The 24094-nt window shown below is 49.1% G+C and overlaps 1 protein-coding gene across 19 annotated transcripts in view; it reads left to right on the top strand.

The window, feature by feature from the left end:
* The first annotated feature begins 3377 nt into the window (after window positions 1-3377).
* Window positions 3378-24094, top strand: part of CACNA1C (calcium voltage-gated channel subunit alpha1 C) — a 639436-nt gene continuing 618719 nt past the window's right edge. For all 19 annotated transcript variants that reach the window (XM_025400899.1, XM_025400905.1, XM_025400901.1 and 16 more), the window contains exon 1: window positions 3378-3426. In XM_025400899.1, coding sequence (XP_025256684.1) covers window positions 3378-3426 — 49 coding nt within the window. The remainder of the gene's footprint in view (window positions 3427-24094) is intronic.

Below are 24094 nucleotides of genomic sequence, written 5' to 3'. Positions count from 1 at the left end.
CCCACCAGCTCACCCACACGTCACCCCTCAGAAGAAGGAGTAAGATAATGGTAGAGCCTGAGTTTGGTGTCAGATACGCCTGGGCTAAGTCCAGGCTCCACAGTTACTCACCTGGGTGACCCTGGACATTGTAATTTAAGTCTCAAAGTCTCAGTTTCCATATCTATAAAATGGGGATAATAATGACAATAACACATAGCTTACTGAGTTGCAATGAGGATTAAATAAGATAAAGGCTGTAAAATGCCTGTCACAGTACCTGGCACAGAGCACTCAATAGTGTTAGCTATTATTATTATTCCTGCACTTGTGTGTAAAGGGGATGCAAACCAATTTTAGTATTCATTTAAACAAATTATCAGCTACAGCAGCCTCTGAAACACAGGCCTATAATGCATCCTAAAGTAAATGGGAAATATTTGAATTTGTGTCATTTCTAATTTTCTCTACTAGGTTGAAAATTGAGTATGAACACACCAGAATGGCAAAGAGGCCAGATTTCTCTTGTAACCAACAAAATTGAGATCGCTATTCACATTAGAATGAAGATGACCGATACAGCTTAATACCTCTCCCAGGGGCACGTGCATTTTAAACTGGGGCCAGAACCACTGGACAAAGGAAGGAAACAGGAGTGGTTTCAGGTATCAACTAAGGGACCAACAAGATGCATTTTGATAGGGGGAATTGCAACACTCCTGAAAGTGCTCAGGCACTCATTCATTTCATTCAACACATATTATGTACTTACTACCTGCCAGACACTGCTCCAGGCACTGGTGAATAAAATAGATGACTTCCTGTCTTCATGGGGGTTACATTTTAGTTGGGGGGGATACAGACAATAAACAATAAAGTTAATGAATAAGTAAACTATATACTACGTTAGGCAGGGATTCAATAAGAGCAAGGGGAGATTGGGAGTGCTGTGGGGGTCCGTCAGGATGAATCAGGATGAGGTCCTGGTGAGCCTCACTGAACAGGTGAGATTTGCGGAAAGCTTTGAAGGAGCCAAGGGCGTTTGTGTTCCAGGCAGTGGGAATAGCTAGAGCAAAGGGCTTACATGTGTGGTGTGTTGGGGAGTCATTTCGGGACTGTCTGGGGCCCGGCCAAGAGGCTAACGTATCCCGAGTGAGGGGGATAGCAGTAGGAGATGATGTAAGAGGATTTGTACTCGGCCATTCCTGTAGGTCACCACAAGGACCATGGCTTTTACTAAGTGAAATGGGTAACCACGGAGGGTTTTGAGCAGAGGATAGCTGTGATGTGATGTTTTAAATGGGTTACTCCAACTGCTGTACTGAGAAAATACCAAAGGAGGGGAGAGGGAAGGTAGGCCAGGGGGACCAGCTACTGGAGAAACCTGGGTGAAGGATGTGGGCTCAGCCCCGGGCGGTGGCAGTGGAGGAACTGAGAAGTGGTCAGGTTCTGGATTCGCCTGAAGGCAGTGCCAACAGGATCTCCTGATGGACTAGACGTGGAATGATAAGACAAAGGAGTCAAGAGGGACTCCAGGATTTTGATCTGAGCAACTAGAAGTATGGGATTGTCATCGACTGCGATGGGGAAGGCTGTGTGAGGAGCAGGCTTTGAAGAGATCAGGAATTCAGGGTTTGGATGTATTAGGATTGAGATGTCTATTAGACAGAGTCGCTGTAGTCTGGAATTCAGGAGAGAGGTCTGGGCTGGAGATAGACATTTGATATAGACAGCTGCTGAAAGCCACGGGAATGGTTAGGCTCCCCCAGGGAATGAGAGTGGATGTGGAAGCGAGGAGGTCTTACGTGGAGGCAGGTACAGGTTTTCCCCAAGAGGGAGTTGTAGGCCCCCCTGAAAGGGATCACGAAGCCCTACTGGAGGGGAGCCCGGTCCTGCAGGGGGTGCCGTGGAACTTGCTGCGGTTGCAGGGAGTTCTGGAGGGAAGTGTTTGCTTCTCCGGGAAGGAGAGGTGCTGGATAGGTTCCTGCCGGAGTTGCAGAAATAATTAAGAGAAGTAGGTAAGGATATCCTAGTAGAACACGTGCTCGGCTGCCTCCAAGGAATCAGCAAACCTGGGTCTAGGAATCTGTTCAGACATCTGGGCACCGCTGCCTCGCCTACCAGGCTCCGCCTCGCCGCCCCTCCCGCTTCCCCTCCCCTCCTCTATCTGTCACTTCTACAACCGCTCTGATTATAATTGATCAAACAGAATCACGGAATCACGGCTCATTTTGCCGTTTTGTTCGGTGGCCCGATCCGAAACCAGACTCTGGTAGTTGGGCAAATTGTATTCCTCCTCCTTGGAATTCCGCTCACAGAGGCCTTCCCGGCTTGGCCGGCCCAGCAGGGACGCGCCGCCGCAGCTGAGGAGAGAACGCGGGCGGGGGGCTGCAGGCCGGCGCGGGGGGCGCGACGCCGCCGGCGGGGCGCGAGGGGGTGTGTCCGCGCCGCGGCCACCGCGGCCACCACGGCGGGCGTCCGGGTCCCCCGCGCGCCTCGGCCTCCCCGGGGGCTCCTCACGCCGCCCCTCGCCCGCCGGCGGCCGGGGCCCGCTCCCCTTGACGTCATGCGGGCCGAGGGCTCGCTCGGGCGGCGTTGCCGCGGGCGCCGAGAGGGGGCCCAACTTCGGGCTCCAGTCCGCCGCCGTGCGCCCCGCGCCGTGCGCCCGGCTCCCTGCGCGCCGCCGCCGCCACATCTGGAAGCGTTCAGCGCGTCTGCCTCCAGCGCGCCGGGCGGGCGGGCGGGCGGCGCGGGCAGGGGCGGGCGCGGGCGCGGCGGGGCTGGGCCGGGGGGAGTGAGCGCGGCGCTCTCGCGCGCCCGGTGTCTCCCTCTCGCTGCCTCTGCAGAAACAGCTCCTGCCAGAGCGGCGCTCGGCGCGGCGCGGCGGGCCCGGAGCGGCGGCGGCGGCTCTTCCTGCCTCCGCGCCCAGGAGTTGCCGGCTCCCTTTGACAGCAGAGAGCCGGGCAGGGGCCTCAGGAGGACTCGCCGGCAGTGGGCAGAGGCGCCTCGGCCCCTGCCGGCCCAGGCGGGCCCCGCGCGCCCCCCGCCCCTCCTTTCCGCCTCTTCTCGCCCTGCCTCTCCCGATTTATTTTTTCAAATGGTGTAGCCGCCAGAGGTGCGGTGCTCAATTCTTGGAAGGGGCCCGGATGTACTGAGGATGCATTACAATTTCACTCGAGGAGGCAGTAGTGGAAAGGAGCAGTTTTTGGGGTTTGATGCCATAATGGGAATCAGGTAATCGTCGGCAGGGAAGAAGAAACACTGCAGACCACGGCTTCCTCGAATCTTGCACGAAAGCCGCCGGCCTCGGAGGAGGGATTAATCCAGACCCGCTGGGGGGTGTTTTCACATTTCTTCCTCTTCGTGGCTGCTCCTCCTTTGAAAACCATTTTTGGTCCATGGTCAATGAGAATACGAGGATGTACATTCCAGAGGAAAACCACCAAGGTAAGGCTGGACCCCGCCGCCTCGCCGGGGCTCCCTGCCTTCTCCACCGGGTTCCTGCTCTCCCCGCGCTCCCCGAGGCCCCGGGGTCGGTCCCTGCAGAGTGGCCCGGGGCCGCGTCCGCCAGGGGCGCCTCCGCCTCGTCGGAGCGCCCGGGAGCCCGGCGGGACCGGGGCCCGAACCGCCGCGCGAGACGGAGCGGAAAATTCCCGCCCCTCCCCCCCCCGGGCCCCAGCTTCTCCAGAGCATGTGTTTCCTATGAAATTCCAGGCGAGGGGGGAAAAGTTCCCCAAGTGGCCGCCGCCGCCTCGCTTTCTCGCGTTCGCCTGGAGAGCCCGGCTGCCTGGCCAGCCGCGCGGGGGGCAGAGGGCGCCGGCGCCGCGGAGCCCAGAGGCCCGGGGTCCCTCGCCCGGCTCGGGGCGCGGCTGGGAGCGCGCGCGCGCGCACCCCGCGCCGGCAGAGCCCGGCGCCCACGGCCGCCCCTGGGGCGCCCTGGCGCTGCCCGGCGTCCACTCTGGTCTAGGCGCCCCTGCCCTGGGCGGCGCGCTCCAGGTGGCGGGTGGGGGCGGCGGTGCAGATGTGAGCCCCAGCGCGCCCCTCTCGCTCCCCCTCCGTCGGTCCCCTTCTTCCTCTCTCCCTCCCTCCTCCGCCGCTCACCTACACCCACCCACCTCTCCACTGCCGTTGACCCCAAGCGCGCCCACGCCGCGTGTGTTCTCATTCGCACCCATATGTGGGCTAGCACCTGAGGATGGAAGCGGCGAGGAGCCGGGCGGTGTGTGGGCTTTGCTGTTTCGTGTTTGAAGGAGATCATGGAAGGGTGTGCCTGGCTCACGCGGCTCCATACTATTGCCCAGTGTTTTCCGAGCATCTCCATCCTTGGCCGCAAGTGTCACCAGCTCCCCCTGTGATGGTGAAAGGCAGTCAGGTAACTCCCTACTTCCTGGAAACTTTCTCCCTCGCCGCTCTCCCCCCATATTAACAAGTTATTTTCTTTGACGTTGCTCAGCATTTAAGGTTTTGAGGCGGGGGAGTGCAGACAGGGTGGTCCCTCGGGGCTTTCTGGCAATCTCCAGGCGTGACATCTCTTTCTTCTCGCCACTGCTCTCTCTGTCTCTTTGGTGTAGTCTCGCCCTTTTCTCTCCCAGTTCCCGGAGCCTCCCTGTTTCCACTCTTCCTCTTCTCTTGCCCTGAAAGCCTGTCTGTCACTGCTGGTCTCTGTTCCTTCCCTGGGTTCTTCCAAGTGATCCTCTGAAGACCAGCCTGGTGGAAGGAGTTGTCTCCAGGTCTTTCTGTCCAGCTTTTCCCCTCTGTTTGCTCCCAGCTCCACCTTCTGGGGACAGGGCCTTCCCTCTTTAGAGCCAGAAGCTGCCAGCCGGCCTGCCTGGTCTCCATCTCTCCTGAGACTGATTTTGGGGCCAGTCTTCTCTGCTTTCCAGCATGGGTGGCAGCATGGGGATTTTGGCCTCCTTTGGAAGAAAGAATCTTGTCAAGGGTCATGGGTTCTGGGGTGAGACAGGACTTCGGGGTCACAAGGGCAGCGTCCATGTTTGGATTTCTCTACTGGTGACCCCATCCCTCACCTGCTCCCCTGTCCCTTCTGTAGCTGATGGGGTAGTGAATGGTTTAGGAGGGAGGGAGGGAGACACAAAAGAGAGTGGTATTTGTGAAGAGTGGGGATGCAAGATGACTCCCCTCCAGGTTCTGAGACTGCGTGCTTTACCCACCTCCTCAGTCTAAGCAGCATTGAAGAGGCGAGCTCTGTAGTATTGCCCTAAGTATCACTGTCAATGGCAATGTACTGTGGTAATAATAATGATTATTCACAGGATGATAATCGTAACTAGTTTACAAGGACTCCTCTTAGGGCAGGATTAAACCCCTTCTGATCCCATTTCCTTACTCTGGTTGTTTTCTTTTGCCCCTTTGCGTCTCAGCATCTCCCCGCCGTATGCTGGGAACTGACATTAAAAGTAGGAGTGCCAACCCCAGAGAGGTTCCTGAGAAAGGTAGAGGGGAAGGGAGCAAGGGAACCAGTGGCTGAGAGCTCTACCTTTCCAGCAACATGCCAACAAACACTATGGCAACCTGAATTCCAGTTCTCTCCCTTGAAGCTGCAGTGATTATATAATTCATGGGAGCAGTTTTGCCTCCATTTCTAGATGCGGTTCCCAGGTGGAAGAGCACCAAGATCCCTGTCCCCCCTCTGCTCTCCATCTTCTCTTCTTTAGTTGGTTGGCATTGCCCAGGTTTTTGGGGTAGGAGAGGAGAGGAGGGCGGTGGAGGCGGGGAAGGCAGACCTAGAAGAGGATGAATATTGACAAGGAAGAGGTTGCTGTGGCTAATCACTAAAGGGAGTGGGTGAGCTGTAATAGGGGTTAGAGTTTCAGGAGACAGAAGAGGAGTCTAGGACTGCCTCAGAAGATCAGTAATGGTGACGAACCAAAGAGTCGAGAACCAAAAAAGTTGCCAGTGGCCGGGGCTGTGCATCCGTCTCTTCCCAACATACTCCAAGACATGGAATGCACCAGTCCTTGCACCCTCACCTTTTCTGTGGAGTGTGTGCATGTGTGAGAGTGTGTGTGTGTGTGTGTTTTGAGGGTTGAATAGGAGACTGGAGGTCAGTGCCTGGGAACAGCCTGGAAGTTCATGGAAGGACGAGCTTCCGACCCTGGGTTTCAGGCTGGGGTGGCACACTCACGCCTTGCCTCGCCTCTGGTGCCCTGTCTGCTCTGGGCCTGTGCCAGCCTCCCACTTTTCTGGGCTGATTTTCCATTGCAGGCTCCAGCTAGCAAATGAGTGTCTTAATAGTCAACCATTGAACAAATAAAACACCAGAATGTCCCTTATCTGCTAGAGACAAGGCAGAGGGGAGAAACATGTGTTCTCAGAGTGCAAGACACACTGTGCTTTTCTTTTAACTACTTAGCAATTCAGCAGAGTAAGAATCGCTGTAATAAGGTAATAATAATAATGATCACAGTTAACTTTCTTTACAAATGGTCAGAGAACAATGTTGCTCGCACATCAGCTTGAGCAGGTTAAAGAAAGCTGTGGCATTAGCTTTGCTTTTTCTTGATCCTGCATGGAGAACACTGGAGAAAAGGGGCTTTTGGAGTTCAGCATATGATTCCTACTATTGGTCAGGTACTTTTTCGTGTTTCAGAATATGACAGAATATATTAAAAAGAGTCAAGTTTTCATTATTTCCATAGAATACACACTAACAGTATTTAAGTGTGTGTGTGTGTGTGTGTATACACACATGGAATAAGGAAAAGCTGTTTAAAATAGATCACACAAGAGGCTAATGCCCTTCAGGGACCTGGGGTGTTGAGAGAGGAGTATTGATAACGCAGTCTCCTAAGACTGTTTAAACATTTCTTCTTCATAGTAAAGGGAGACTTGTTCTTACAGGTAGATGCTGCAGGCAAAGTGCTTTGCAAATGAAATGATGAGCCATTAGCCCCCTGGGACCATGTCTCGGTCTTGGCAATGACCTAGGACTCTTCAATTTTTTCTTCAACTAAAACTGCTTGAGTTGGGTTCTTCTGTAAGACCTACCAAAGGGGTCCAAGGAGCATACCGAATGGAGATTTCGAGGCCCAGCTAATCTTTGGATCCCTGCTTCCTAGTACTGGCCGCTGCTCAGTCCAGGGCCTTGATGCAAGGCTGAACAAATCAATGCCTGCGTGAATGAATGAAAGCGACCTGGTCAGACCTGCAGTAGATGTGGCTTCTGCCTCTTCCAGTAGGTGGCGCCACAGGGCTTAGGAGTCAGGAAAGGGGCTTCAGGGTCCAGCTGGTGATGAAAGGTGTAGGGGGAGTTTGGAGCTTGTGACCTGTTGGGGCTGTGCTGCTTTCATCAGGCCCACACCTGCCCTGGCACAGGCAACCCAGAAGACCAGTGTGTCTCCATGCCACCGCCCACGCTGGAGGCCCTCGCGGCATCACTGAGGGACCCAGGTCCCACAGTGATCTCTCCACCCTGTTGTGATGAAAACTCCTTTGGAGACCGCCCAGTCCGTTGCAGGCTCTTCCCACAGCCGTCTATTTCCTCCCAGCACAGACATCATCCTGCCGAGCCTGGAGGAGACTTTTGGGTAAATCACTGAACTGGATATGGCCGTATGTTAATTTTCTCCCTGATTTTTCGCTGATGGTTTAGTAACAAGAGGGCCTGGTGGTGCCCAAGCCCAGTGGAGCATGGGGTGACCTGAAGCCATGGGATCTGGGAACCCAAACCTGGGCAGTCACGAAGCTTGTCAGCCAAAGGCAGGAAGACATTTTCCTAACTTTAATAGGGAAAAGAACACAAAAACAACTGGGTGCACTTCACAGTTGATTTCCGTTTATGAGTCTGCCTGGGTCTCCTGCTGGGTAATGGCAGAAAAGCTCAGGAGATCCAGGTTAGGAAGTAACTGAGATTTGTTCTAATTTCCAGTGATGTTTTCCAGCGCCTGGCATTTTCTTTTCTATTCCTTTCTTCACTTGGTTTTCTTAGTTGCGTGGCAAGTTCCATGAGGTCTGAGAAGCCCTTGGCACTGTGTTAAGAAGGGGTGAGTGGCTGGCAGCACTTTCTTCCTTTTACAGTAATTCCTCCCGCCTGACACAGCAGCTACTTGTTCTGTAGGAGGTACAGGTCAGCCGGCGTCATCTCACCTCTTCCTTGCCGGGACCCTGAAATCAGTGCTCAGCATTCAAATTCAGCAGACAGTTTTATTCTCCAATATGGACTACAGAAAGCTGATAGACTGTTTGGGAAACACCTGGAGACTTAACAACAAGCCTAATGAACAAAATAATCACACTGATTTAGTCTGTTTCTAGATTCCATCCTCACAGTTGCCTAGGTTAATGTTGGGCACTGTGGAGGAGAACAGAAGATTGGTTAAAAAAAGGCATGGGGAATTGTTTTGCAACATATCAGGTGCTAAATATTTAGCGACATAAGTGCTAAACATTCTGATAATGAAATTACACTCTGAGCCGTGGCTGTCCTTATTAAAATAATTTAGTAAACACCTGTTTACGTGTACCTCAAGGTTAGATACTGCGTAAAACAAGGAAAAGTGACAGGATCCCTCGGGGAAAATGGAATGGAATGTTTTTCGGTGCCATTTCAAGGTGGGGTGTGTAGACTTAAACTGAGCCCACTGTGGGAAAAGCAGAATGGAAGGCTGAAATAATGAATGCCATCATTTGAACCTAAACCTGGGCATTCCAGAAGAGCTCTTCTCTGTGTTTTAGTTCCCAGACGGGGTGCTTATTTGTTCAAGACCAGGCTTTCCTGAGCCCATGTAGACACGGGCCTGGACCAGGCGGGCAGACCCTCTTGGCTTCTGTAGTTGAGTAACCCCTGGAGGCAGCTGTTTATCACGGCAGGAAGGGAAGTGGGCGCATTCTCTACTGCCCCCTTTCCCCTGCTGAATTCAAGCAGGACCCGTGCAGGTCCCTGGAGAACCTTGCTTCCGTGTTCTGTGTGGACAGGACCCCAGCTGGGAGATGGGGAACCCGGGATGACCCCACAGAAAAGCAGAGCTGTGAGATGGCTGGAGCTTCCAAGAGCTGAGGTGCAGAAGATGAGGGGAAGCCAGAGGAGCCCCAACCCACTAGGGTGTCTGGGAGGGTTTGGGGAGCAAGGTCATTGGGGCAGTCAGTTACTCTTTGTGGCACTGAACTGAATTTAAGTAGGGATTGTAGGGACTGTAGGAGAGAAGTTTGGGCCTGGAGCTCAGGAGTCAGACAGAGGTTGAACATAGACCCTTCCTTCCCCGGAAGCTGAGGGAACTAGAGGAAGGGTTCATCTGGCTGAAGCAGAGGGTGAGCAAAGCGAGGGTTAACTGGCAAGAAACCTGAACCTCTCAGCCCCTCCGCTCCCCAAAACCCCACAAAACAGTTCTCTCCAAAACACCCTCACTTTAAAATGGGCTTCTTGTGCTATATACCCTGTGTATATAGGGGGCAGGGAGCTAGGCTCTGGTTCTTTAAAGGGTTTGTCAAACAGAGAATAAATGTAATGTCTCTTTGGGAATTTACTTTCTAGGATCAGGACATTTTATGGGTAAAGGAACCTTAGAGACAATCCTCATTTCCAGTCGAGAAAATGGAGGCCCCTAAAGGGTCACCGAGGCAGGGATGTAACTAAATACAAGCTCTTCAGTCTCTTTATCCTCCTGCCTTTACCACACTTGGTGCTGGCTCCCTGAGAAAGCCTTGTTAGTGCTTCTGGCTAAATTTTGCTTGGTAGATCTCTCAACCTCTCTATTCTTCCTCCCCCTGCCTCCACCTTTGTACTGCCTTAAAATAATTTCTGCGATGTTAGATTTAGGAATGGAGTTGGAAGGGTGGGGTGGGGGAAATCTATCATTGGAAAGGTTTAAAAATACTTTCTTAGACTACAGAGTAGAAGTTCATACATGTCCACAAGAAACTCCTGCAAAATTCAGATCACGATTTTGTCTGCAAACAGATCTGCCTCTAAGCCTTTTTTATTTGCTCACTTCCTCTCGGCCCCAATCTAGGCTTGTTTTAGCCCCTTTGCGAGAGTGGGATGGGGATGGGAAGCCAGGCTGTGCTGGTGAGCTGCTAGGGACTTCATGGACCAGCTGGCATTACCAGTAACCGGGGTACATGGACCAGCTGGCATTACCAGTAACCGGGGTACGGACACACAGATTAGCCCCAGGGTAGAGACTGTGAACAGGCTGCCACAGACTCCACCTGAGCTGGGCGAACAAGGGCATCTTTCTGTTCGCATGTCAGGGCTGGTCTCCTAGGACCCCCGGCCTACTGCCAGGAGACATTCTCAGCCCATGGGAGAGAATCACTAGGACCTGCTTCTGGCATTCCCATCTTCTTTGAAGTGTTCATTGGCTGACTTGTTTGATACTCTTTCAAGTCATCTCCAAGACACTGGAAGGCCTCTGAGGCTGACTCGATCTAGCTTGAAGACGGAGGCATGAGCCAGGCTCCTGCGTAGAGATGTGGCCTTTGAGTTCCCTGGAGGAAGCCACCATTTCAGAACATAGTGTTGTGATAATTTCATGAAACATTCAAGCTGCCAATTTGCCAACAGGGGTTTCTTTTAATACACTCGGCTACACTTGGTGTTGCCCTCTTGAACCTAGCTGAAAGGAAAATAAAATAATCTTGTCTCCTGTCCTTTGGAGAACCAAGCCAAAATCTAGACAGTAAATGAATGTTCTTCTCCATATTGCCTGTGGGCAGAAATGTTGACTTGATTACTCAATTAAGCTCTATTTACTTTATAACCATTGTGTCATGTTCAGTCATTTATATTCCTTTTTTTCTTCCAAAATAATCTAGGTTGGGCTAAAACCTTTCAAAGACATTAACAAAAGTAACAAAGTAAATAGCTAAAGAATAAATAAGGCTGTAGGCTAGAGAAATGACTTGGGTCTTGGGTCACATTCTTTGACTTGATCTCTTTCTCTGAGAGTTCAGAAGGAATCAGATCCCCCTTTTTTTTTTAATCTGTAAAGTGGAGATAATCATCCATAGCCAATTCACTTCGTAGGGCAGCTGTGAGGATCCAAATGGGAGAATGAGTGTATATCACTGTTCAAACATCAGCTAGTCTTATTCTCCCCATCAGAGAGCAGAGCACCAGAGTTTGGAAAAGCAACGCCATGAAGTAACATTCGCAGCATTTCGAACAACTTTGGAGGTGGTGTTGGAGGGCTGACATTATTCAATATTTTAAAGGTGAAAATGTAAAACAAAGAGAAACCAGAGTCTGAGGTGGTCTGACTGATACCAGAATAATCAAGGAGGAAGTGAACCATTGGTTGACATGGGCCTGGTATTTTGCCCTCCAGAGAGTCTAGGAGCCTGTGGCCAGTAGGCTCCCAGGACAGTGGAGCCGTGTGAACTGCTGCTGTTTCCAAGCTGAGGGTGAGGACGTGGGGATGCATGGTTCCCAATGCCTGGCAGCCGTCCCCCTGCCATGCTGCTGACCCCTCACTGCCACCACACATGGCTGCCTGCCTTCGGCCTCAAGTCCAAAGCCATGCTGGCTGGAAGTCCTCTGATGGCCTGAATATCTGAAAATAGGGCCATTGAGGGCAGGAAGGACACTACCTGGCAAACCAATGTCTCCTCCCTTTTGAACGTGAATTCCCCAAACTGAAATACAACTTCCCAGTACAGGAGGACGGGCTGGAAAATAAAACTTTGCTTCACAAGTAAACTTTGGGTTTGGAAAATAAACTTATTTATTTTTTCATAGCAAAAGTGCTGCAGGTTTGGAGATAGAGGGAACAGTTCTGTGCAGCTCCCTAAGACACTGATCAGAATAGGAAAGGGCTTTAACATTACAGTCTAAGTGACAGGATTAGTTTTAGTTCCCAAAGCAAAAATAATCCCATCATCAAAAAGTAAGCTGGGAAACTTTCACATTTGTTTGCACCTTGCTCTACCCCCAGCTCTGGTCCTGTGATCTGTGGAGCCATATATGTTTTAATTTTTATCTAAAGAAAAAAAGCTATATTGAGGTATAACATCTACCTTTTTATAACTTTAAAATGGAGCAAGAGTAATAGCCACCATTTATTGAATGCCTGGCATGTGTCAGGCAATATTCTTGGTGCTTCATGTGCTTAATATGTTTTATCTTTACACTGATCCTACCACGTGGGTATTAATTATGTTTTTTAGATAAGGAAACTGAGGAACAAAGATCTTAAGCCATGTGGCCACAGCCACCCAGACAGTGTTGGGGCGGGGAATTAAATTCAGGTCTGTCAAAACATTTGTTCTTTCTGTTACTTCTCCCCATGGGGAAGAGCAGAAAGAGGAACCCACTATCCATCTATCCTGGAAAATGACCTCGTCCTCGCCTTCTGGAACCTTGGCTTAGATTTGCCTTGTGGAAGCTCAGAGCAGGAATCCTTGTTCTTACTTGATGGCCGTATGTGGTCCCGGTACCCCGCCTCCCCTCCTGGTCCCATCCTCTGGCTTTTCCCCTCATTCCCAGGGTTTCTGCCAGGGCCCTCCTTGAGTCTTCAGATGTCCTCATAGGCCTTCACAGACCACCTAGGTCAGTATATCTTGTCTCTCGGGGGACCCCTTTGTAGGATGGCCTTGCTTCACCACCCATTCTTGGCACATTTTCTCAGTCACTCCCGCCTGGAAAACAGACACTCTCCATTCTCCAACGAGATTCCTGTGAGTCCCAGGGACCGTCCCTGTCTCTCCATTCTCAAAGGGGATTCCTGTGAGTCCCAGGGACCGTCCCTGTCTCTCCATTCTCAAACGAGATTCCTGTGAGTCCCAGGGACCGTCCCTGTCTCTCCATTCTCAAACGGGATTCCTGTGAGTCCCAGGGACTGTCCATGTAAGCTGAGCTCTCCAGACTTCATGCATTATTTATTTACTTATTTTGAAATAGCAGCTTTGTTGAGGTATAATTCACATACTGTAAAATTTACCCCTTTTGATGTGTACGATTCAGTGGTCCACCTAGTTCCCCAATATTTTCATCACTCCCCCCAAAAAAACCCTTTACCCATTGGTAGTCGCTTTTCATTCCCCTCTCTCTCCAGCCCTTGGCAACCATGAATTTACTTTCGTCTTTATGGATTTTCATGCATTATTGACAGCAGTAGTAATTCCTTGTTTTTGTTTGTTTGAGGCGTAGTCTCGCTCTGTCACCAGGCTGGAGTTCAGTGGCACGATCTCGGCTCACTGCAGCCTCCGACTCCCTGGTTCAAGCAATTCTCCTGCCTCAGTCTCCTGAGTAGCTGGGACTACAGGTACCCGCCACCACGCCTGGTTAATTTTTGTATTTTTAGTAGAGACGGGATTTCACCATGTTGGCCAGGATGGTCTCGATCTCCTGACCTCTTGATCCACCCGCTTGGCCTCCCAGAGTGCTGGGTTTACAGGCGTGAGCCACTGGGCCCGGCCAACAGCAATAATAATTCTACAGTTGGAGTTTGCTGCGTAGTCGGACTGTTGGCAACATATCTCACAAATTTCAGACCTAGATAGGTCATAGCAATCTGCATGATAAATGATGAAATTGAAAGGAAGCACGTGAAATTGGTTAGGGAGCTGGCTGTCATTTGGAGGTGGGATTAAGCATTTTCTTTCAATTACACAAGAAAGTGGTTTTAGCATTTTTCAAAAGTATCTCAGCATAATGTCTTCAAGGTTCATCCATGTTGTACCATGTGTCAGGACTTCGTTCGTTTTTATGACTGAATAATATTTCATTGAAAGCACGTGCCACATTTTGCTTATCCATTCTTCTGTTGATGGACATTTGGGTTTCCACCTTTTGGCTATTGTGAATGGTGCTGCAATGAACACCAGTATTCAAGGATCTATTTGAGTCCATTTTTAATTATTTTGGGTTTACCTAGGAGTGAAATTGCTGGCCCTGCAATATGACTTTTTAGCTTCAAGAGTCCACTTCCTTGTGTAGTGCCCCAAGTTTGAAGCCCGTGTAGATGAGACTACAGCGTTAGGAAATCCTATCGTGTCAGTAGTGAGGGTTTGGTACTTACTGTGGGCTCACAGTTCCTATATCAGAAATTTGACTTTAATTGGTGTTTCACAATCTGACAGCTGCCTTTTGATGAGGAGTGACTGATACTGCCTCTGTTCAAAACAAAACAAAACAAAACAAAAAAACAAATACTGTCTCTGTATCCAGTTCAGCGTTCACCTCGTTGCTGACCTGGCTTTGCAACTCAACAGGAAATTGGTATTTGGCAAGACAAAGCTATTTAGTCTGTCTCTGTCTCTCCCTCTGCCTGTGTGTCTCGTCCAGGAGCACCCATGCCTGTGGCTAGAGATGTGGGCCTGATAAGCCTGAGGACTGTGGGAGAGGGTGGCTCCCCCCATGTGTGGCTGGGCCGAGTCCTCCCTGGACTGCGTGGGGGAGGCTGCTCTGTGTTCTGCGATGACCAGAGGCTGCCTGCCCTGCCTCAGGCACGACTGATTAATGAGGGATCTTTGCCTTCAGCCTGAAAGCTGCCTTCAGGGGGGAAAAGCAGCTTCCCAGGGCTCTCACCTGCTCCTCACACATCTAAAGTCTAGGCAAGGAAGGCAAAAACGTGAGAAGAAAGGTAAATAGTCCGGGGAGAAAATCAGGAAAGGAGGAAGGAGAGAAGGAAGCGAGCAGAGGGTAGGCAGCCAGGGGAAACAGCAGCACGAGATAGGCTCTTGGCTGTGGATTGATGCCCCAGTTAAATGACTCTGGAAGCCTCTTTCCATTTGGGATGGGTGTTTTCTTGGTAATCATTTAACCTAAGAGTGGTAATATCATCAGCTGCATTTCTGTCTTAGCATACTGAACTCTGCTAATCTGAGGAAGAAACAAACACAGATACGGATGCCTCGGCTGAACCCATTAATCGGAGACCGGGGTATGGGCAAAAAAGCACACAGGCTCACGGAGGTGTGCGAAGCTCAGAAGACTTTGCACTTTGAAGGCCAATGCACTTAATTTAATCCAACCTACTAGGAGTAAGTTCCTCTCCTGTGGGCTCTGCCCTCACACCCCCTCACTGGCCCTGCTCACAGGTGCCTCTGGGCCACTGTCCAGAGCTGAAATGTTGCATTTCTCCAAGGTGGAAGCTTCTGTTGCCGTATCTGGCTGCCTGAGACATCCTGGGGATTCGAGCTCCACATCCAAGTGGATTTCAGTGACTCAGAGCTCAGATTTGGTCTGCCGTGAATAGGATCTTGTGCCTCTGGTTTTTAAATTATTTAAAAGGCAAAAATTTTGACCTATGTCCAGCTGTCTGAAAGACCAGGAGATACGAAGCCTTTTCTAGGATAAATTGACTGTGAAATATCTCTGAAGATGGAATGTCTCATGCCAGTTGTGATGAAAACAATTCTAGATAGTTTTTTTTTTTCCTCCAGAATAGGAATGGTTAGTCATTAACAAAAAGTGATTGAGCATCTGCTATCTGCAAGGCAGTTTGCTTATAGGATCTCTGGATTCAAGAGTACCTTCAAGGTTATAGCCCTCAACTATCCCTTCCTTCAAGGGAAGTATCTATTCTACTAGGAGGTGAGATGCATGCCTAGACACGCAGACACCCACAACTGTAACAAAAGGCGGAATATGCTGGATGTTACAAGGATATAAAGGTAAAGGCTCACAGATTTAAAGAAGAAGGGTGATATGGAAAGATGGAATAAATGGAGGACGTGTTACATGGAGGTTGTGACTGAGCTGAACCTTGAAGGGTGGACAGAAATGAGGTGGAGAGGAGAGGTGCACATTCCCAATAGAAAGGATGGGATGGCCTGTAATGTATTCACAGGGATGTGCATTGAATTTCAAAGGAGCAGTGGGTTGAGTTTGGCTGGAGCAAAGTTTTGCAGGCGGGGAGAAGTGAGAGAGAAGGTTGGAATGGCAGGAAGGGGATAATCCGTGGAGCACGCCGTATTGGGCTGAAGAGTTTGCATGGCATTTGGTAGGCAATGGAGGGCCGTTTAAAGTGTATGAGTGGAGAGAGAGTGTACTCAGAGCAGCTCTTCCAGGCAGCAGGCTAGAGGATGAGGTAGGGGAGTCGAGGCTGCAGGTAGAGTGGCAGTTCTGAGGCTGTTGCCACTGTCCAGGCAAGAGAGGGAAGGAGTGATTTTCCCAGCAGAAAGCCAGAGACAAGGGAGCCCTGTGCTGTGATCTGGATGGGAAGGGTAGAGGGTGTCTTCGGAGGCAAGTAGAAGTTGCCCAGCATGCATGCAGAATTACAGTTCTGTCTAAGAAGGTGCTATTTGAAGCTGTGGAGATGGAGCCATTAGGGAGAGAGAGCAGAGGGAAGGAACGATGGAGAGCTGAAGACAAATAGGAGGAGGGTAAAATGGAGGAGACAGTGACAGAGCAGTCATGGAGGTAGGGGGAGAGCTACTACTGCAGGGTCTGGAGGATCAAGGCAGGAGAACGTTTCCAGGAAGCTGTCACTGCTGAATGGAGTCATGGAAGGGAAGGTGGGAACTGAGAAGCCCACTGGATTGAATGATTGGCTTGGAGAGTGGGTTCAGATGACTGTTGTCCAGCCCAACTGTGCAATGCTGAGGTGTGGTGGTTGTGAAGTCGGGGCAGCACATGGGGACCACTCTTTCAAGAATTTTGGCTGTGAATAAAAGGAGAAGGGAGGGATTTGTTGGCACATGAGAGATTGGAAATGCAAGAGAGGGGAGCAGATTGGGAAGCAGGCAGTAGGCAGTGGCATTGGGGATGGGAGTGGAAGCCCCAACCCCAGCAAAGGAGGTAGCGCTCTGTCTTCAGAGGCAGCCATGTGGTAAAGCAGGGGATGAGGAAATGGAGAGGGGCATGGGGGGAGCTGGAAAGGAGGACAGGAGAGGTCTCAGGCAGGGGTGCTGAATGCTGGGAGGGATGAGGCACCTGGAGTGGGGCCTGAGCTTGAGGAGACTGGAAGAGGGAACAGTCAGTGGGAAACACTGTGAGACACCCAAAGAAATCCGCAAGGGTGCGCGGGTTCCAGAGGGCATCGGCCAAGGTCTGGAAGCATGAGTTAGGGGCCAGGAGTGATTGGCGTTCCCAGAGAAAGCTTCCCCAGAAATGAGTTTGGCAAAGTGAGACAGCTGCTGAGTAGGTCTGGGGGCAAAGGGTTCTAGCTCTGTAAGGAGGCGTGCCAAGCTTGAGCCGGTGTGGGAGAATCGAAGTGGCCAATGGGATGCAGGAGCCAGGATGCATAATTTTAGTGGGAGTCAGGGAGTCTGAATCCCCCAGCCTAACTCCATCCCAGGTGGATTAGTCATCGGAATAGCCAGTGGGCCCCTTGAGCTCTTGAGTGGATGCATAAAGGACCAGGTGGGCTTTCTTTGGGGGGCATAACAGGAGGAAGATGGCAAAAGCCTGGGTGGTGGAGATGGTGGCAGTTTAAGGATGTGCGCTTAGGATTGTGGACTAGGATGCAAGTGTGTGTGTGTGTGTGTGTGTGTGTGTGTAACAGTAGGCACATGAAGACAACTTTACTGCTTTCATGGTTTGGCCTCCAGAGGGTCTTCTGGGCGCTGACACCAAAGCAGAGAGAGAGCTCGTAGTGTGGAGCCCTGAGGTCATATTTGTAACATGGATGGAAGGAAGTAGGGGATGTGAGGACTGACTGGTGGAGGTGGACCTGAGACACCAGGCTTCCCAAGGCTGTCTTAGGCATCAAGGACAAGGAACCTGCACTGTTAACCCCAGTCAGGGCACAACAGTAGAGAGGAGGAGTGATGGGGCAATCGAGACCACAAGTGCCAACCTCAGTACACTCATTGGGAGAACACTTACCTTCACACTCTTCCCACCCCTGTCTCTCCATGCCCCTCCATCCAAACCAAGCCCAGCTTCCCAGCCTATGATATTGGCTCTCTGGAGAACCAGTTAGCCTTTGTGGAGTGTTAAGCCCTGCGATTTTATATCCTTATAATTATATCAGAATATCAAATTCCTGAGAACAGAACATTTTATTATTTTTTTCTTCATCCTCTCCCCTGTTATAATCCCGCAAGAAAAATGTTACAAACCACTGGAAAGCCTCTGGTTGGATCCCATTTGAGCTTTGCAATGCCTGGATTTCCCTGTAATCAAGAAAAATATGATATCCTGAATGTTTCATGAAAGGATGTGAGTATTTGGTGCCAAGGACAATAACACTCTTTGAATGCCATGGAAATATGTTCTGCTGAGTGGCTCTGAGCTTACCCTGGGTGCAGGAAGGTGTGAATGACCAGGAGGTACCCCCTAGACTCTGCCTGAGTCCCTGTCACATATGTAGAGGACTCTGGTGGGGAGCGGTCTGGTGTGGGGGTTGTGAGTGGCCTGGAGGCCTTTCCGAGAGGCAGGCAGAGAGGCGGCGGCTGCAAAGGCCTAGTGTCTCTGATTTGGGGATGCCGGTCTTCTGCACCTCACTCAAATTCTCTATAGCAGCCAGAGCCCCTGCATCCATTCTTATATGTTGGCATTGTTCCCAAAGGAGGCACAGTTGTTGACTTCTCATAGATGCCAATTTGGGTGACGTTTGGAGTATTAGCTTCTCATGGTGAAATGCATAGACAGTCCAGTGGCCCCAAGTCCTTGCCTTTGTTCTTCCATTTTTGGCTAGGGAAATAGCACTGGTCTTCTGTGTGCCTTGCCTGGAAACAGTGTGTTATGGCAGCCCTCATAGGAGTTGGCATGGCAGGCCCTGTGGCCACCATCTCACCCTGTCTGGCCTCATCTGGAAACCTACTTGCAGAGTTTGGCCTTATTCTGATGAACCTCGAGGGCAGCACTGACCCCAGCTTGATCTCTTGCTGGGTCTGGGCAACAAAAGGCTTTGGGATTTTTCCTTTTTTCCACTCCAGTGAAACTTACGCAGAATGCAGTGTTTTCCTCTGAGGGTATCAGTTGGGGAATGAACTCAGAGTCCAGATGGACAGGGTTCCACAGTTCCAGCTGCTGCCACATTCAGACAACTGGTCCTCTGCATTTCTTTGGAGTTTGACTTGGCTTTAATAAAATGAAGGAGAAAAGAAAATTTTGAGGAAGAAAATGACCAGAAGAAGAATGTCCTTCAGTTGGGGGAAGCCATGGAATGGGCTGGTGTCTCGAGAAGTGGACTCAGCTCTTCTTCAGAGACCTGTAGACCTCACAGCCTGCGGTCCCATGCATCCTTGGCCCTCAGATTGGCACAGCTAGCACTCCTCGTAATGATTTTTCCTGGGTCTGTCTGAAAGAGAGAGGATAAAATGGCAATCAGGGTCATCAACTTACATCTTTCAGGCCCAGAAGGAAATGAACAGAAAATTTAAACCAAAGACGGAACCTTATGGAAAGGTTCCTCTACCACTTGAGGGCCAAACCCTTATAAGTTATTTGACTTGCATGTACTGGGTGTGCGTGTACATGTGTGAATGTGCATTCGTGTGTGTCAGAAGAAGCAGAGAGGAGGAGAGAGCAGTGTGACCGAGTTTGTAACCCCTGGAAGACAGCATGTTGTCACAAGATACAGCCATATCTGGGGGCAGGAATTTATGTTTAGATGTATTGTCATCTGTCACATTGACATTTTGATCGAACCATGTAATTTTCCCATGTCTAGGATTCTGCTTCTGACCTTCCCACCTTATGAATCTATTTATTCTTGTAACCCTATTTATAATGACTGTTGCTTGAGTATTTCAAAAGGATTGATGGAAATATGGCAGGAGAAAACTTTGTATCTGGTCCTTTTTGTACTATCAGCTGCATTGGGACATTATAGCATAGACTTAAATGCTTAAAGAGTATTTCTTTTCTTTTCTTTTTTTCTGGAAACAAGGCATCACTGTGTTGCCCAGGCTGGAGTGCAGTCATCCAATAATGACTCACTGCAACCTCAAATTCCTGGACTCAAGCAATCCTCCCAAGTAGCTGGGACTGTAAGTGTCTGCCACTATGTCCGGATACATTTTAAATTTTTTGTAGAGGCAGAGTCTCACTATCTTTTCCAGGCTGGTCGCAAACTCCTGGCTTCAAGTGATCCTCCTGCCTTGGCCTCCCAAAATGCTGGCAGTGTAGGCTTGAACCACCATGCCCAGCCTTAAAGAGCATTTCTGAGCTAAGTTCGCATGAAGAAAGAATGTCTTGGGGGTGGAGCGGGAAGAATATAAAACAGCGCTGCTCCATGACTTCAAAAATAGTACCAGGGACAAAGGACTTTAGGTCTTAAAGGAATGGGGATGTCCCACATTTCCATAGCCTTGCATAAGAAACTACTGAGAGAGTCTTGAATTGGGGATGCTTTATCTTACTTGTGGTAGATGTGACTAAGAAGTCACACCCATTTTCAAGAAAGTCTTTGAGAGGCAGCTTTATTGCATCTTGCATTCCTTTTCTTCTTTCTGGGTTTCTTTCCTTAGTACTGAAGCATATATTTTGTAGTTCTTTCAGCAATGGTCTATGAGTGGTAAACTTCCTCAGTCTTTGTCTGAAATTTTCTTTTATTCCTTTTGGCTTCTCATTCTAGAATGATAGTTTAGTCAGGTACAGGATTCTGTGATAGCAGTCTGTCTTCAGTGGTTTAAAGATGTTCCATTATCTTCTGGGTTCTATTGTTGCTGATGAGAAGTCTGCTGTCAGTCTAAATGAATAATCAATATTCTGATTTTTGAAAAGATATATTAGTGTTATGCAGTTTTACAATGGTGTGTTAATTACATAGATTAAAAAAATATTGCTGGGAGTTGGTGAGATACTTCAACTTGAGGATTCATATCACTCACTGGTTCTTAGTCATTTTCTTTCTTTCTTTCTTTCTTTCTTTCTTTCTTTCTTTCTTTCTTTCTTTCTTTCTCTTTCTTTCTTTTCTTCTCTTTCTATTTCTTTCTTCTCTTCTCTCTTTTCCCTCCCTCCTTCCTTCCTTCCCTCTCCTTCCTTCCTTCTCTCTCCTTCCTTCCTTCTTCCTTCCTTCTCTCTCTCCTTCCTTCCTGCCTTCCTTCTTCCTTTCCTTTCTCTTCCCTCTTCCTTCCTTCCTTCCCTCCTTCCTTCCCTCCTTCCTTCCCTCTCCTTCCTTCCTTCTCTCTCCTTCCTTCCTTCTTCCTTCTCTCTCCTTCCTTCCTTCTTTCCTTCCTTCTTCCTTTCCTTTCCCTTCCCTTTTCCTTCCTTCCTTTCTTCTTCCTTTCCCTTTCCCTTTCCCTTCCCTTCCTTCCTTCCTTTCTTCCTTCTTTCTTCCTTTCCCTTCCCTTCTCCCTTCCTTCCTTCCTTCCTTCCTTCCTTCCTTCCTTCCTTCCTTCCTTCCTTCCTTCCTTCCTTCCTTCCTTCCTTCCTTCTTCCCTTCCCTTCCCTTCCCTTGCCTTACCCTGCCTTGCCTTCCCTTGCCTTCCCTTGCCTTCTACTGCCTTCCTGCCTTCCTCCTGCCTTCCTTCTTCCTTCTTCCCTTCCTTCCTTTCCTTTCCCTTCCCTTCCCTTCCCTTCCCTTCCCTTCCCTTCCCTTCCCTTCCCTTCCCTTCCCTTCCCTTCCCTTCCCTTCTCCTTCCTTCCTTCCTTCCTTCCTTCCTTCCTTCCTTCCTTCCTTCCTTCCTTCCTTCCTTCCTTCCTTCCTTCCTTCCCTCCTTCCCTTTCCTTCCCTTTCCTTCCCTTTCCTTCCCTTTCCTTTCAACAGGGTCTCACTCTGTTGCCAAGGCTTGAGTACAGTGGCACAATCTTGGCTCACTGCAGCCTTGACCTCCCAGGCTCAAGCAATCCTCCCACCTCAGCCTCCTGAGTAGCTGGGACTACAGATATGCAGCACCATGCCCAACTAATTGTTTCATTTTTAGTAGAGATGAGATGAGGTCTTGCTCTGTTGCCAAGGCTGATCTTGAACTCCTAAGCTCCGGTGATCATACCACCTCGGCTTCTTAAAGTGCTGGGATTACAGGCATGAGCTACTACCGCTCCCAGCCTCATGATCTTTTCAAATATTATCTCTCCCCTAGTCTCTCTATGTTATTCCCCTGGAACTCTATTATTAAAACATGTATTGATCTTCCTCATTTTACTCTTTCTTTTAAATGTTCTTTCATATTCTATGTTTTGTTATCTATCCTCTGCTACATTCTGGATAATTTCTTCTGCTCTGCTTTCCAGTTCACCAGTTTCCTCCTCATTTGTATCTGCTGCTTAGTCTTTAAATGCGTTTGCAATTTCAATGACATTTTATTCCTAGAATTTCTACTTTTTCAAATATTTTAGTTTTTTCATAGAGTATCTTTTCCCCTTTATAATTTCCATTGTGAATGAATTCACAATATGTGCATGAATTCTCCATTCCCTGGTGCTCTGAGCATGGCCTGCCATATTGCCAGAACTGGAAATTTGAACCTGTGTTTTAGAGACCACTAATAATACTTCTGCTACCATCACAAGGATGTTGTGAAGACAAATGGGATAATGGATGTGGACATGCTTTGAAAGTATTTGTGTATTTACTGGAAAGGGGTTATAATAAATATACCTCTGCGTGGCTTGTTAAATAATTCTCTCTTGAATTTAATAAAACTATATTTGAAAGGTGAAACTTCAAATTTATGCAACAAGATTATATATATACACAAATATATATACACAAACTTATATATACACACATACATATATACATACATGTATGTGTATATATACGTATATGTACGTATATACATACGTGTGCGCACGTGTATATATACGTGTATATGTATATGTATATGTGTATATATATATGTATTTGGAGACTGAGTCTCGCTCTGTCACCTAGGCTGGAGTGCAGTGATGCTATCATGGCTCACCGCAGCCTCCGCCTACGGGGTTCAAGCAATTCTCCTGCCTCAGCCTCCTGAGTAGCTGGAACTACAGGTGCACGCTGCCATGCCTGGCTAATTTTTTTGTATTTTAGTAGAGACGGGGTTTCACCGTGTTGCCCTGGCTGGTCTTGATCTCCTGAGCTCAGGCAGTCCACCCACCTTGGCCTCCCAAAGTGCTAGGATTACAGGTGTGAGCCACTGCACCCGGCCTGACAAGATAATATTTAATAACTTACCTCATTTATTGCCTCCTGTTCATGGCACCTATTGATTTCTAGTCTGTTCGATGGAACTTACTTATTTACAGAGTGTTTTAAACATTCCAGATGTTAGTCCATGGTTTCTCCTTTTCAGTGTTTTGGTATATAATTTGATATAAGAGGTATACATTAGATCTACATTAAAATATATTTTTGGTACATTAGGTATCTGTTAGGTAAATTAGGTTAGGTATATTGGGTATATGTCAGGTATATTAGGCTAACTGATTCTACTGCTTTCATTTAGGGAACCAAAGACAGGGCAGACTGTCAATCAACAATCAATCAATCCATGTTAAATGTGTGCTTACTGTGAGCTTGGCACTGTGATGGCCTTTGGCAGAGGGCATAACCAGGCATAACCAATTATGACAGCCATGTATTAAGAGTCTACTAGATACCAGACAGATACAGTGGTAGATATGTTGATGAATAAAACAGATGAGCATCTGCCGTGCTAGAGCTGACAGTGGGGCCACTGGCTGGAAGTGCATCACACGTTCTCCATGGTGGCAACACAGGCCATTGTTAGACCACACTTGTTTGAGAAGTGAGTGAATCTTTCAGCTCTGAAAGTCTTGCTCTGTTTTCCATGGAGCTCCAGTGCACAGGCAGGTACCCTGATCCCATCAAGGACTAAGTGTTTAAAAAAATGTAGTCCAAGAGATCAGCAGCTTTTGGTATAAGGGGGTCAAAGACAGGATGAAACATGGTATTTTGTGAGGCTGAGTGGCTATCTCTATGTCACTGGAGTTTGTCTTTGGTTGTCATCTTACCCTTCTGTGCCCTTCCATTGCTGTGGAACGTTCTCACTTCACCCTCGGGGTCTAGGGCTCTTCCCTTGTATCTCTCCTTCTCTCTGCCGAAACATGCCCACAGAGAAAGGGCCCTTGCTGCACTGTTCTTGCTCATCCTTGCAATGCAGTGCTGGCTGTGTCTTGGAGGAGCTGGGCTGGCCCTCCAGGGCAACTTTGCCAGGAGAAAGCACAGGTGGGAGGAGAATGGTCTTTAGGATGCAGCTGAAAGCCCCGCTGGAGCAGAGCCACCTGGAACCTGCTCAGGGGGAGGCTGGAATCAACTATTTACATTTTTGTATACATTTAAGTCATTTTGTCTTCCCTCTGAAGTATTTGCATGTT

This window comes from Theropithecus gelada, chromosome 11, assembly GCF_003255815.1.
Source record: "Theropithecus gelada isolate Dixy chromosome 11, Tgel_1.0, whole genome shotgun sequence".
NCBI lineage: Eukaryota > Metazoa > Chordata > Mammalia > Primates > Cercopithecidae > Theropithecus > Theropithecus gelada.
This window is presented reverse-complemented; position numbering and strand designations above follow the sequence as displayed.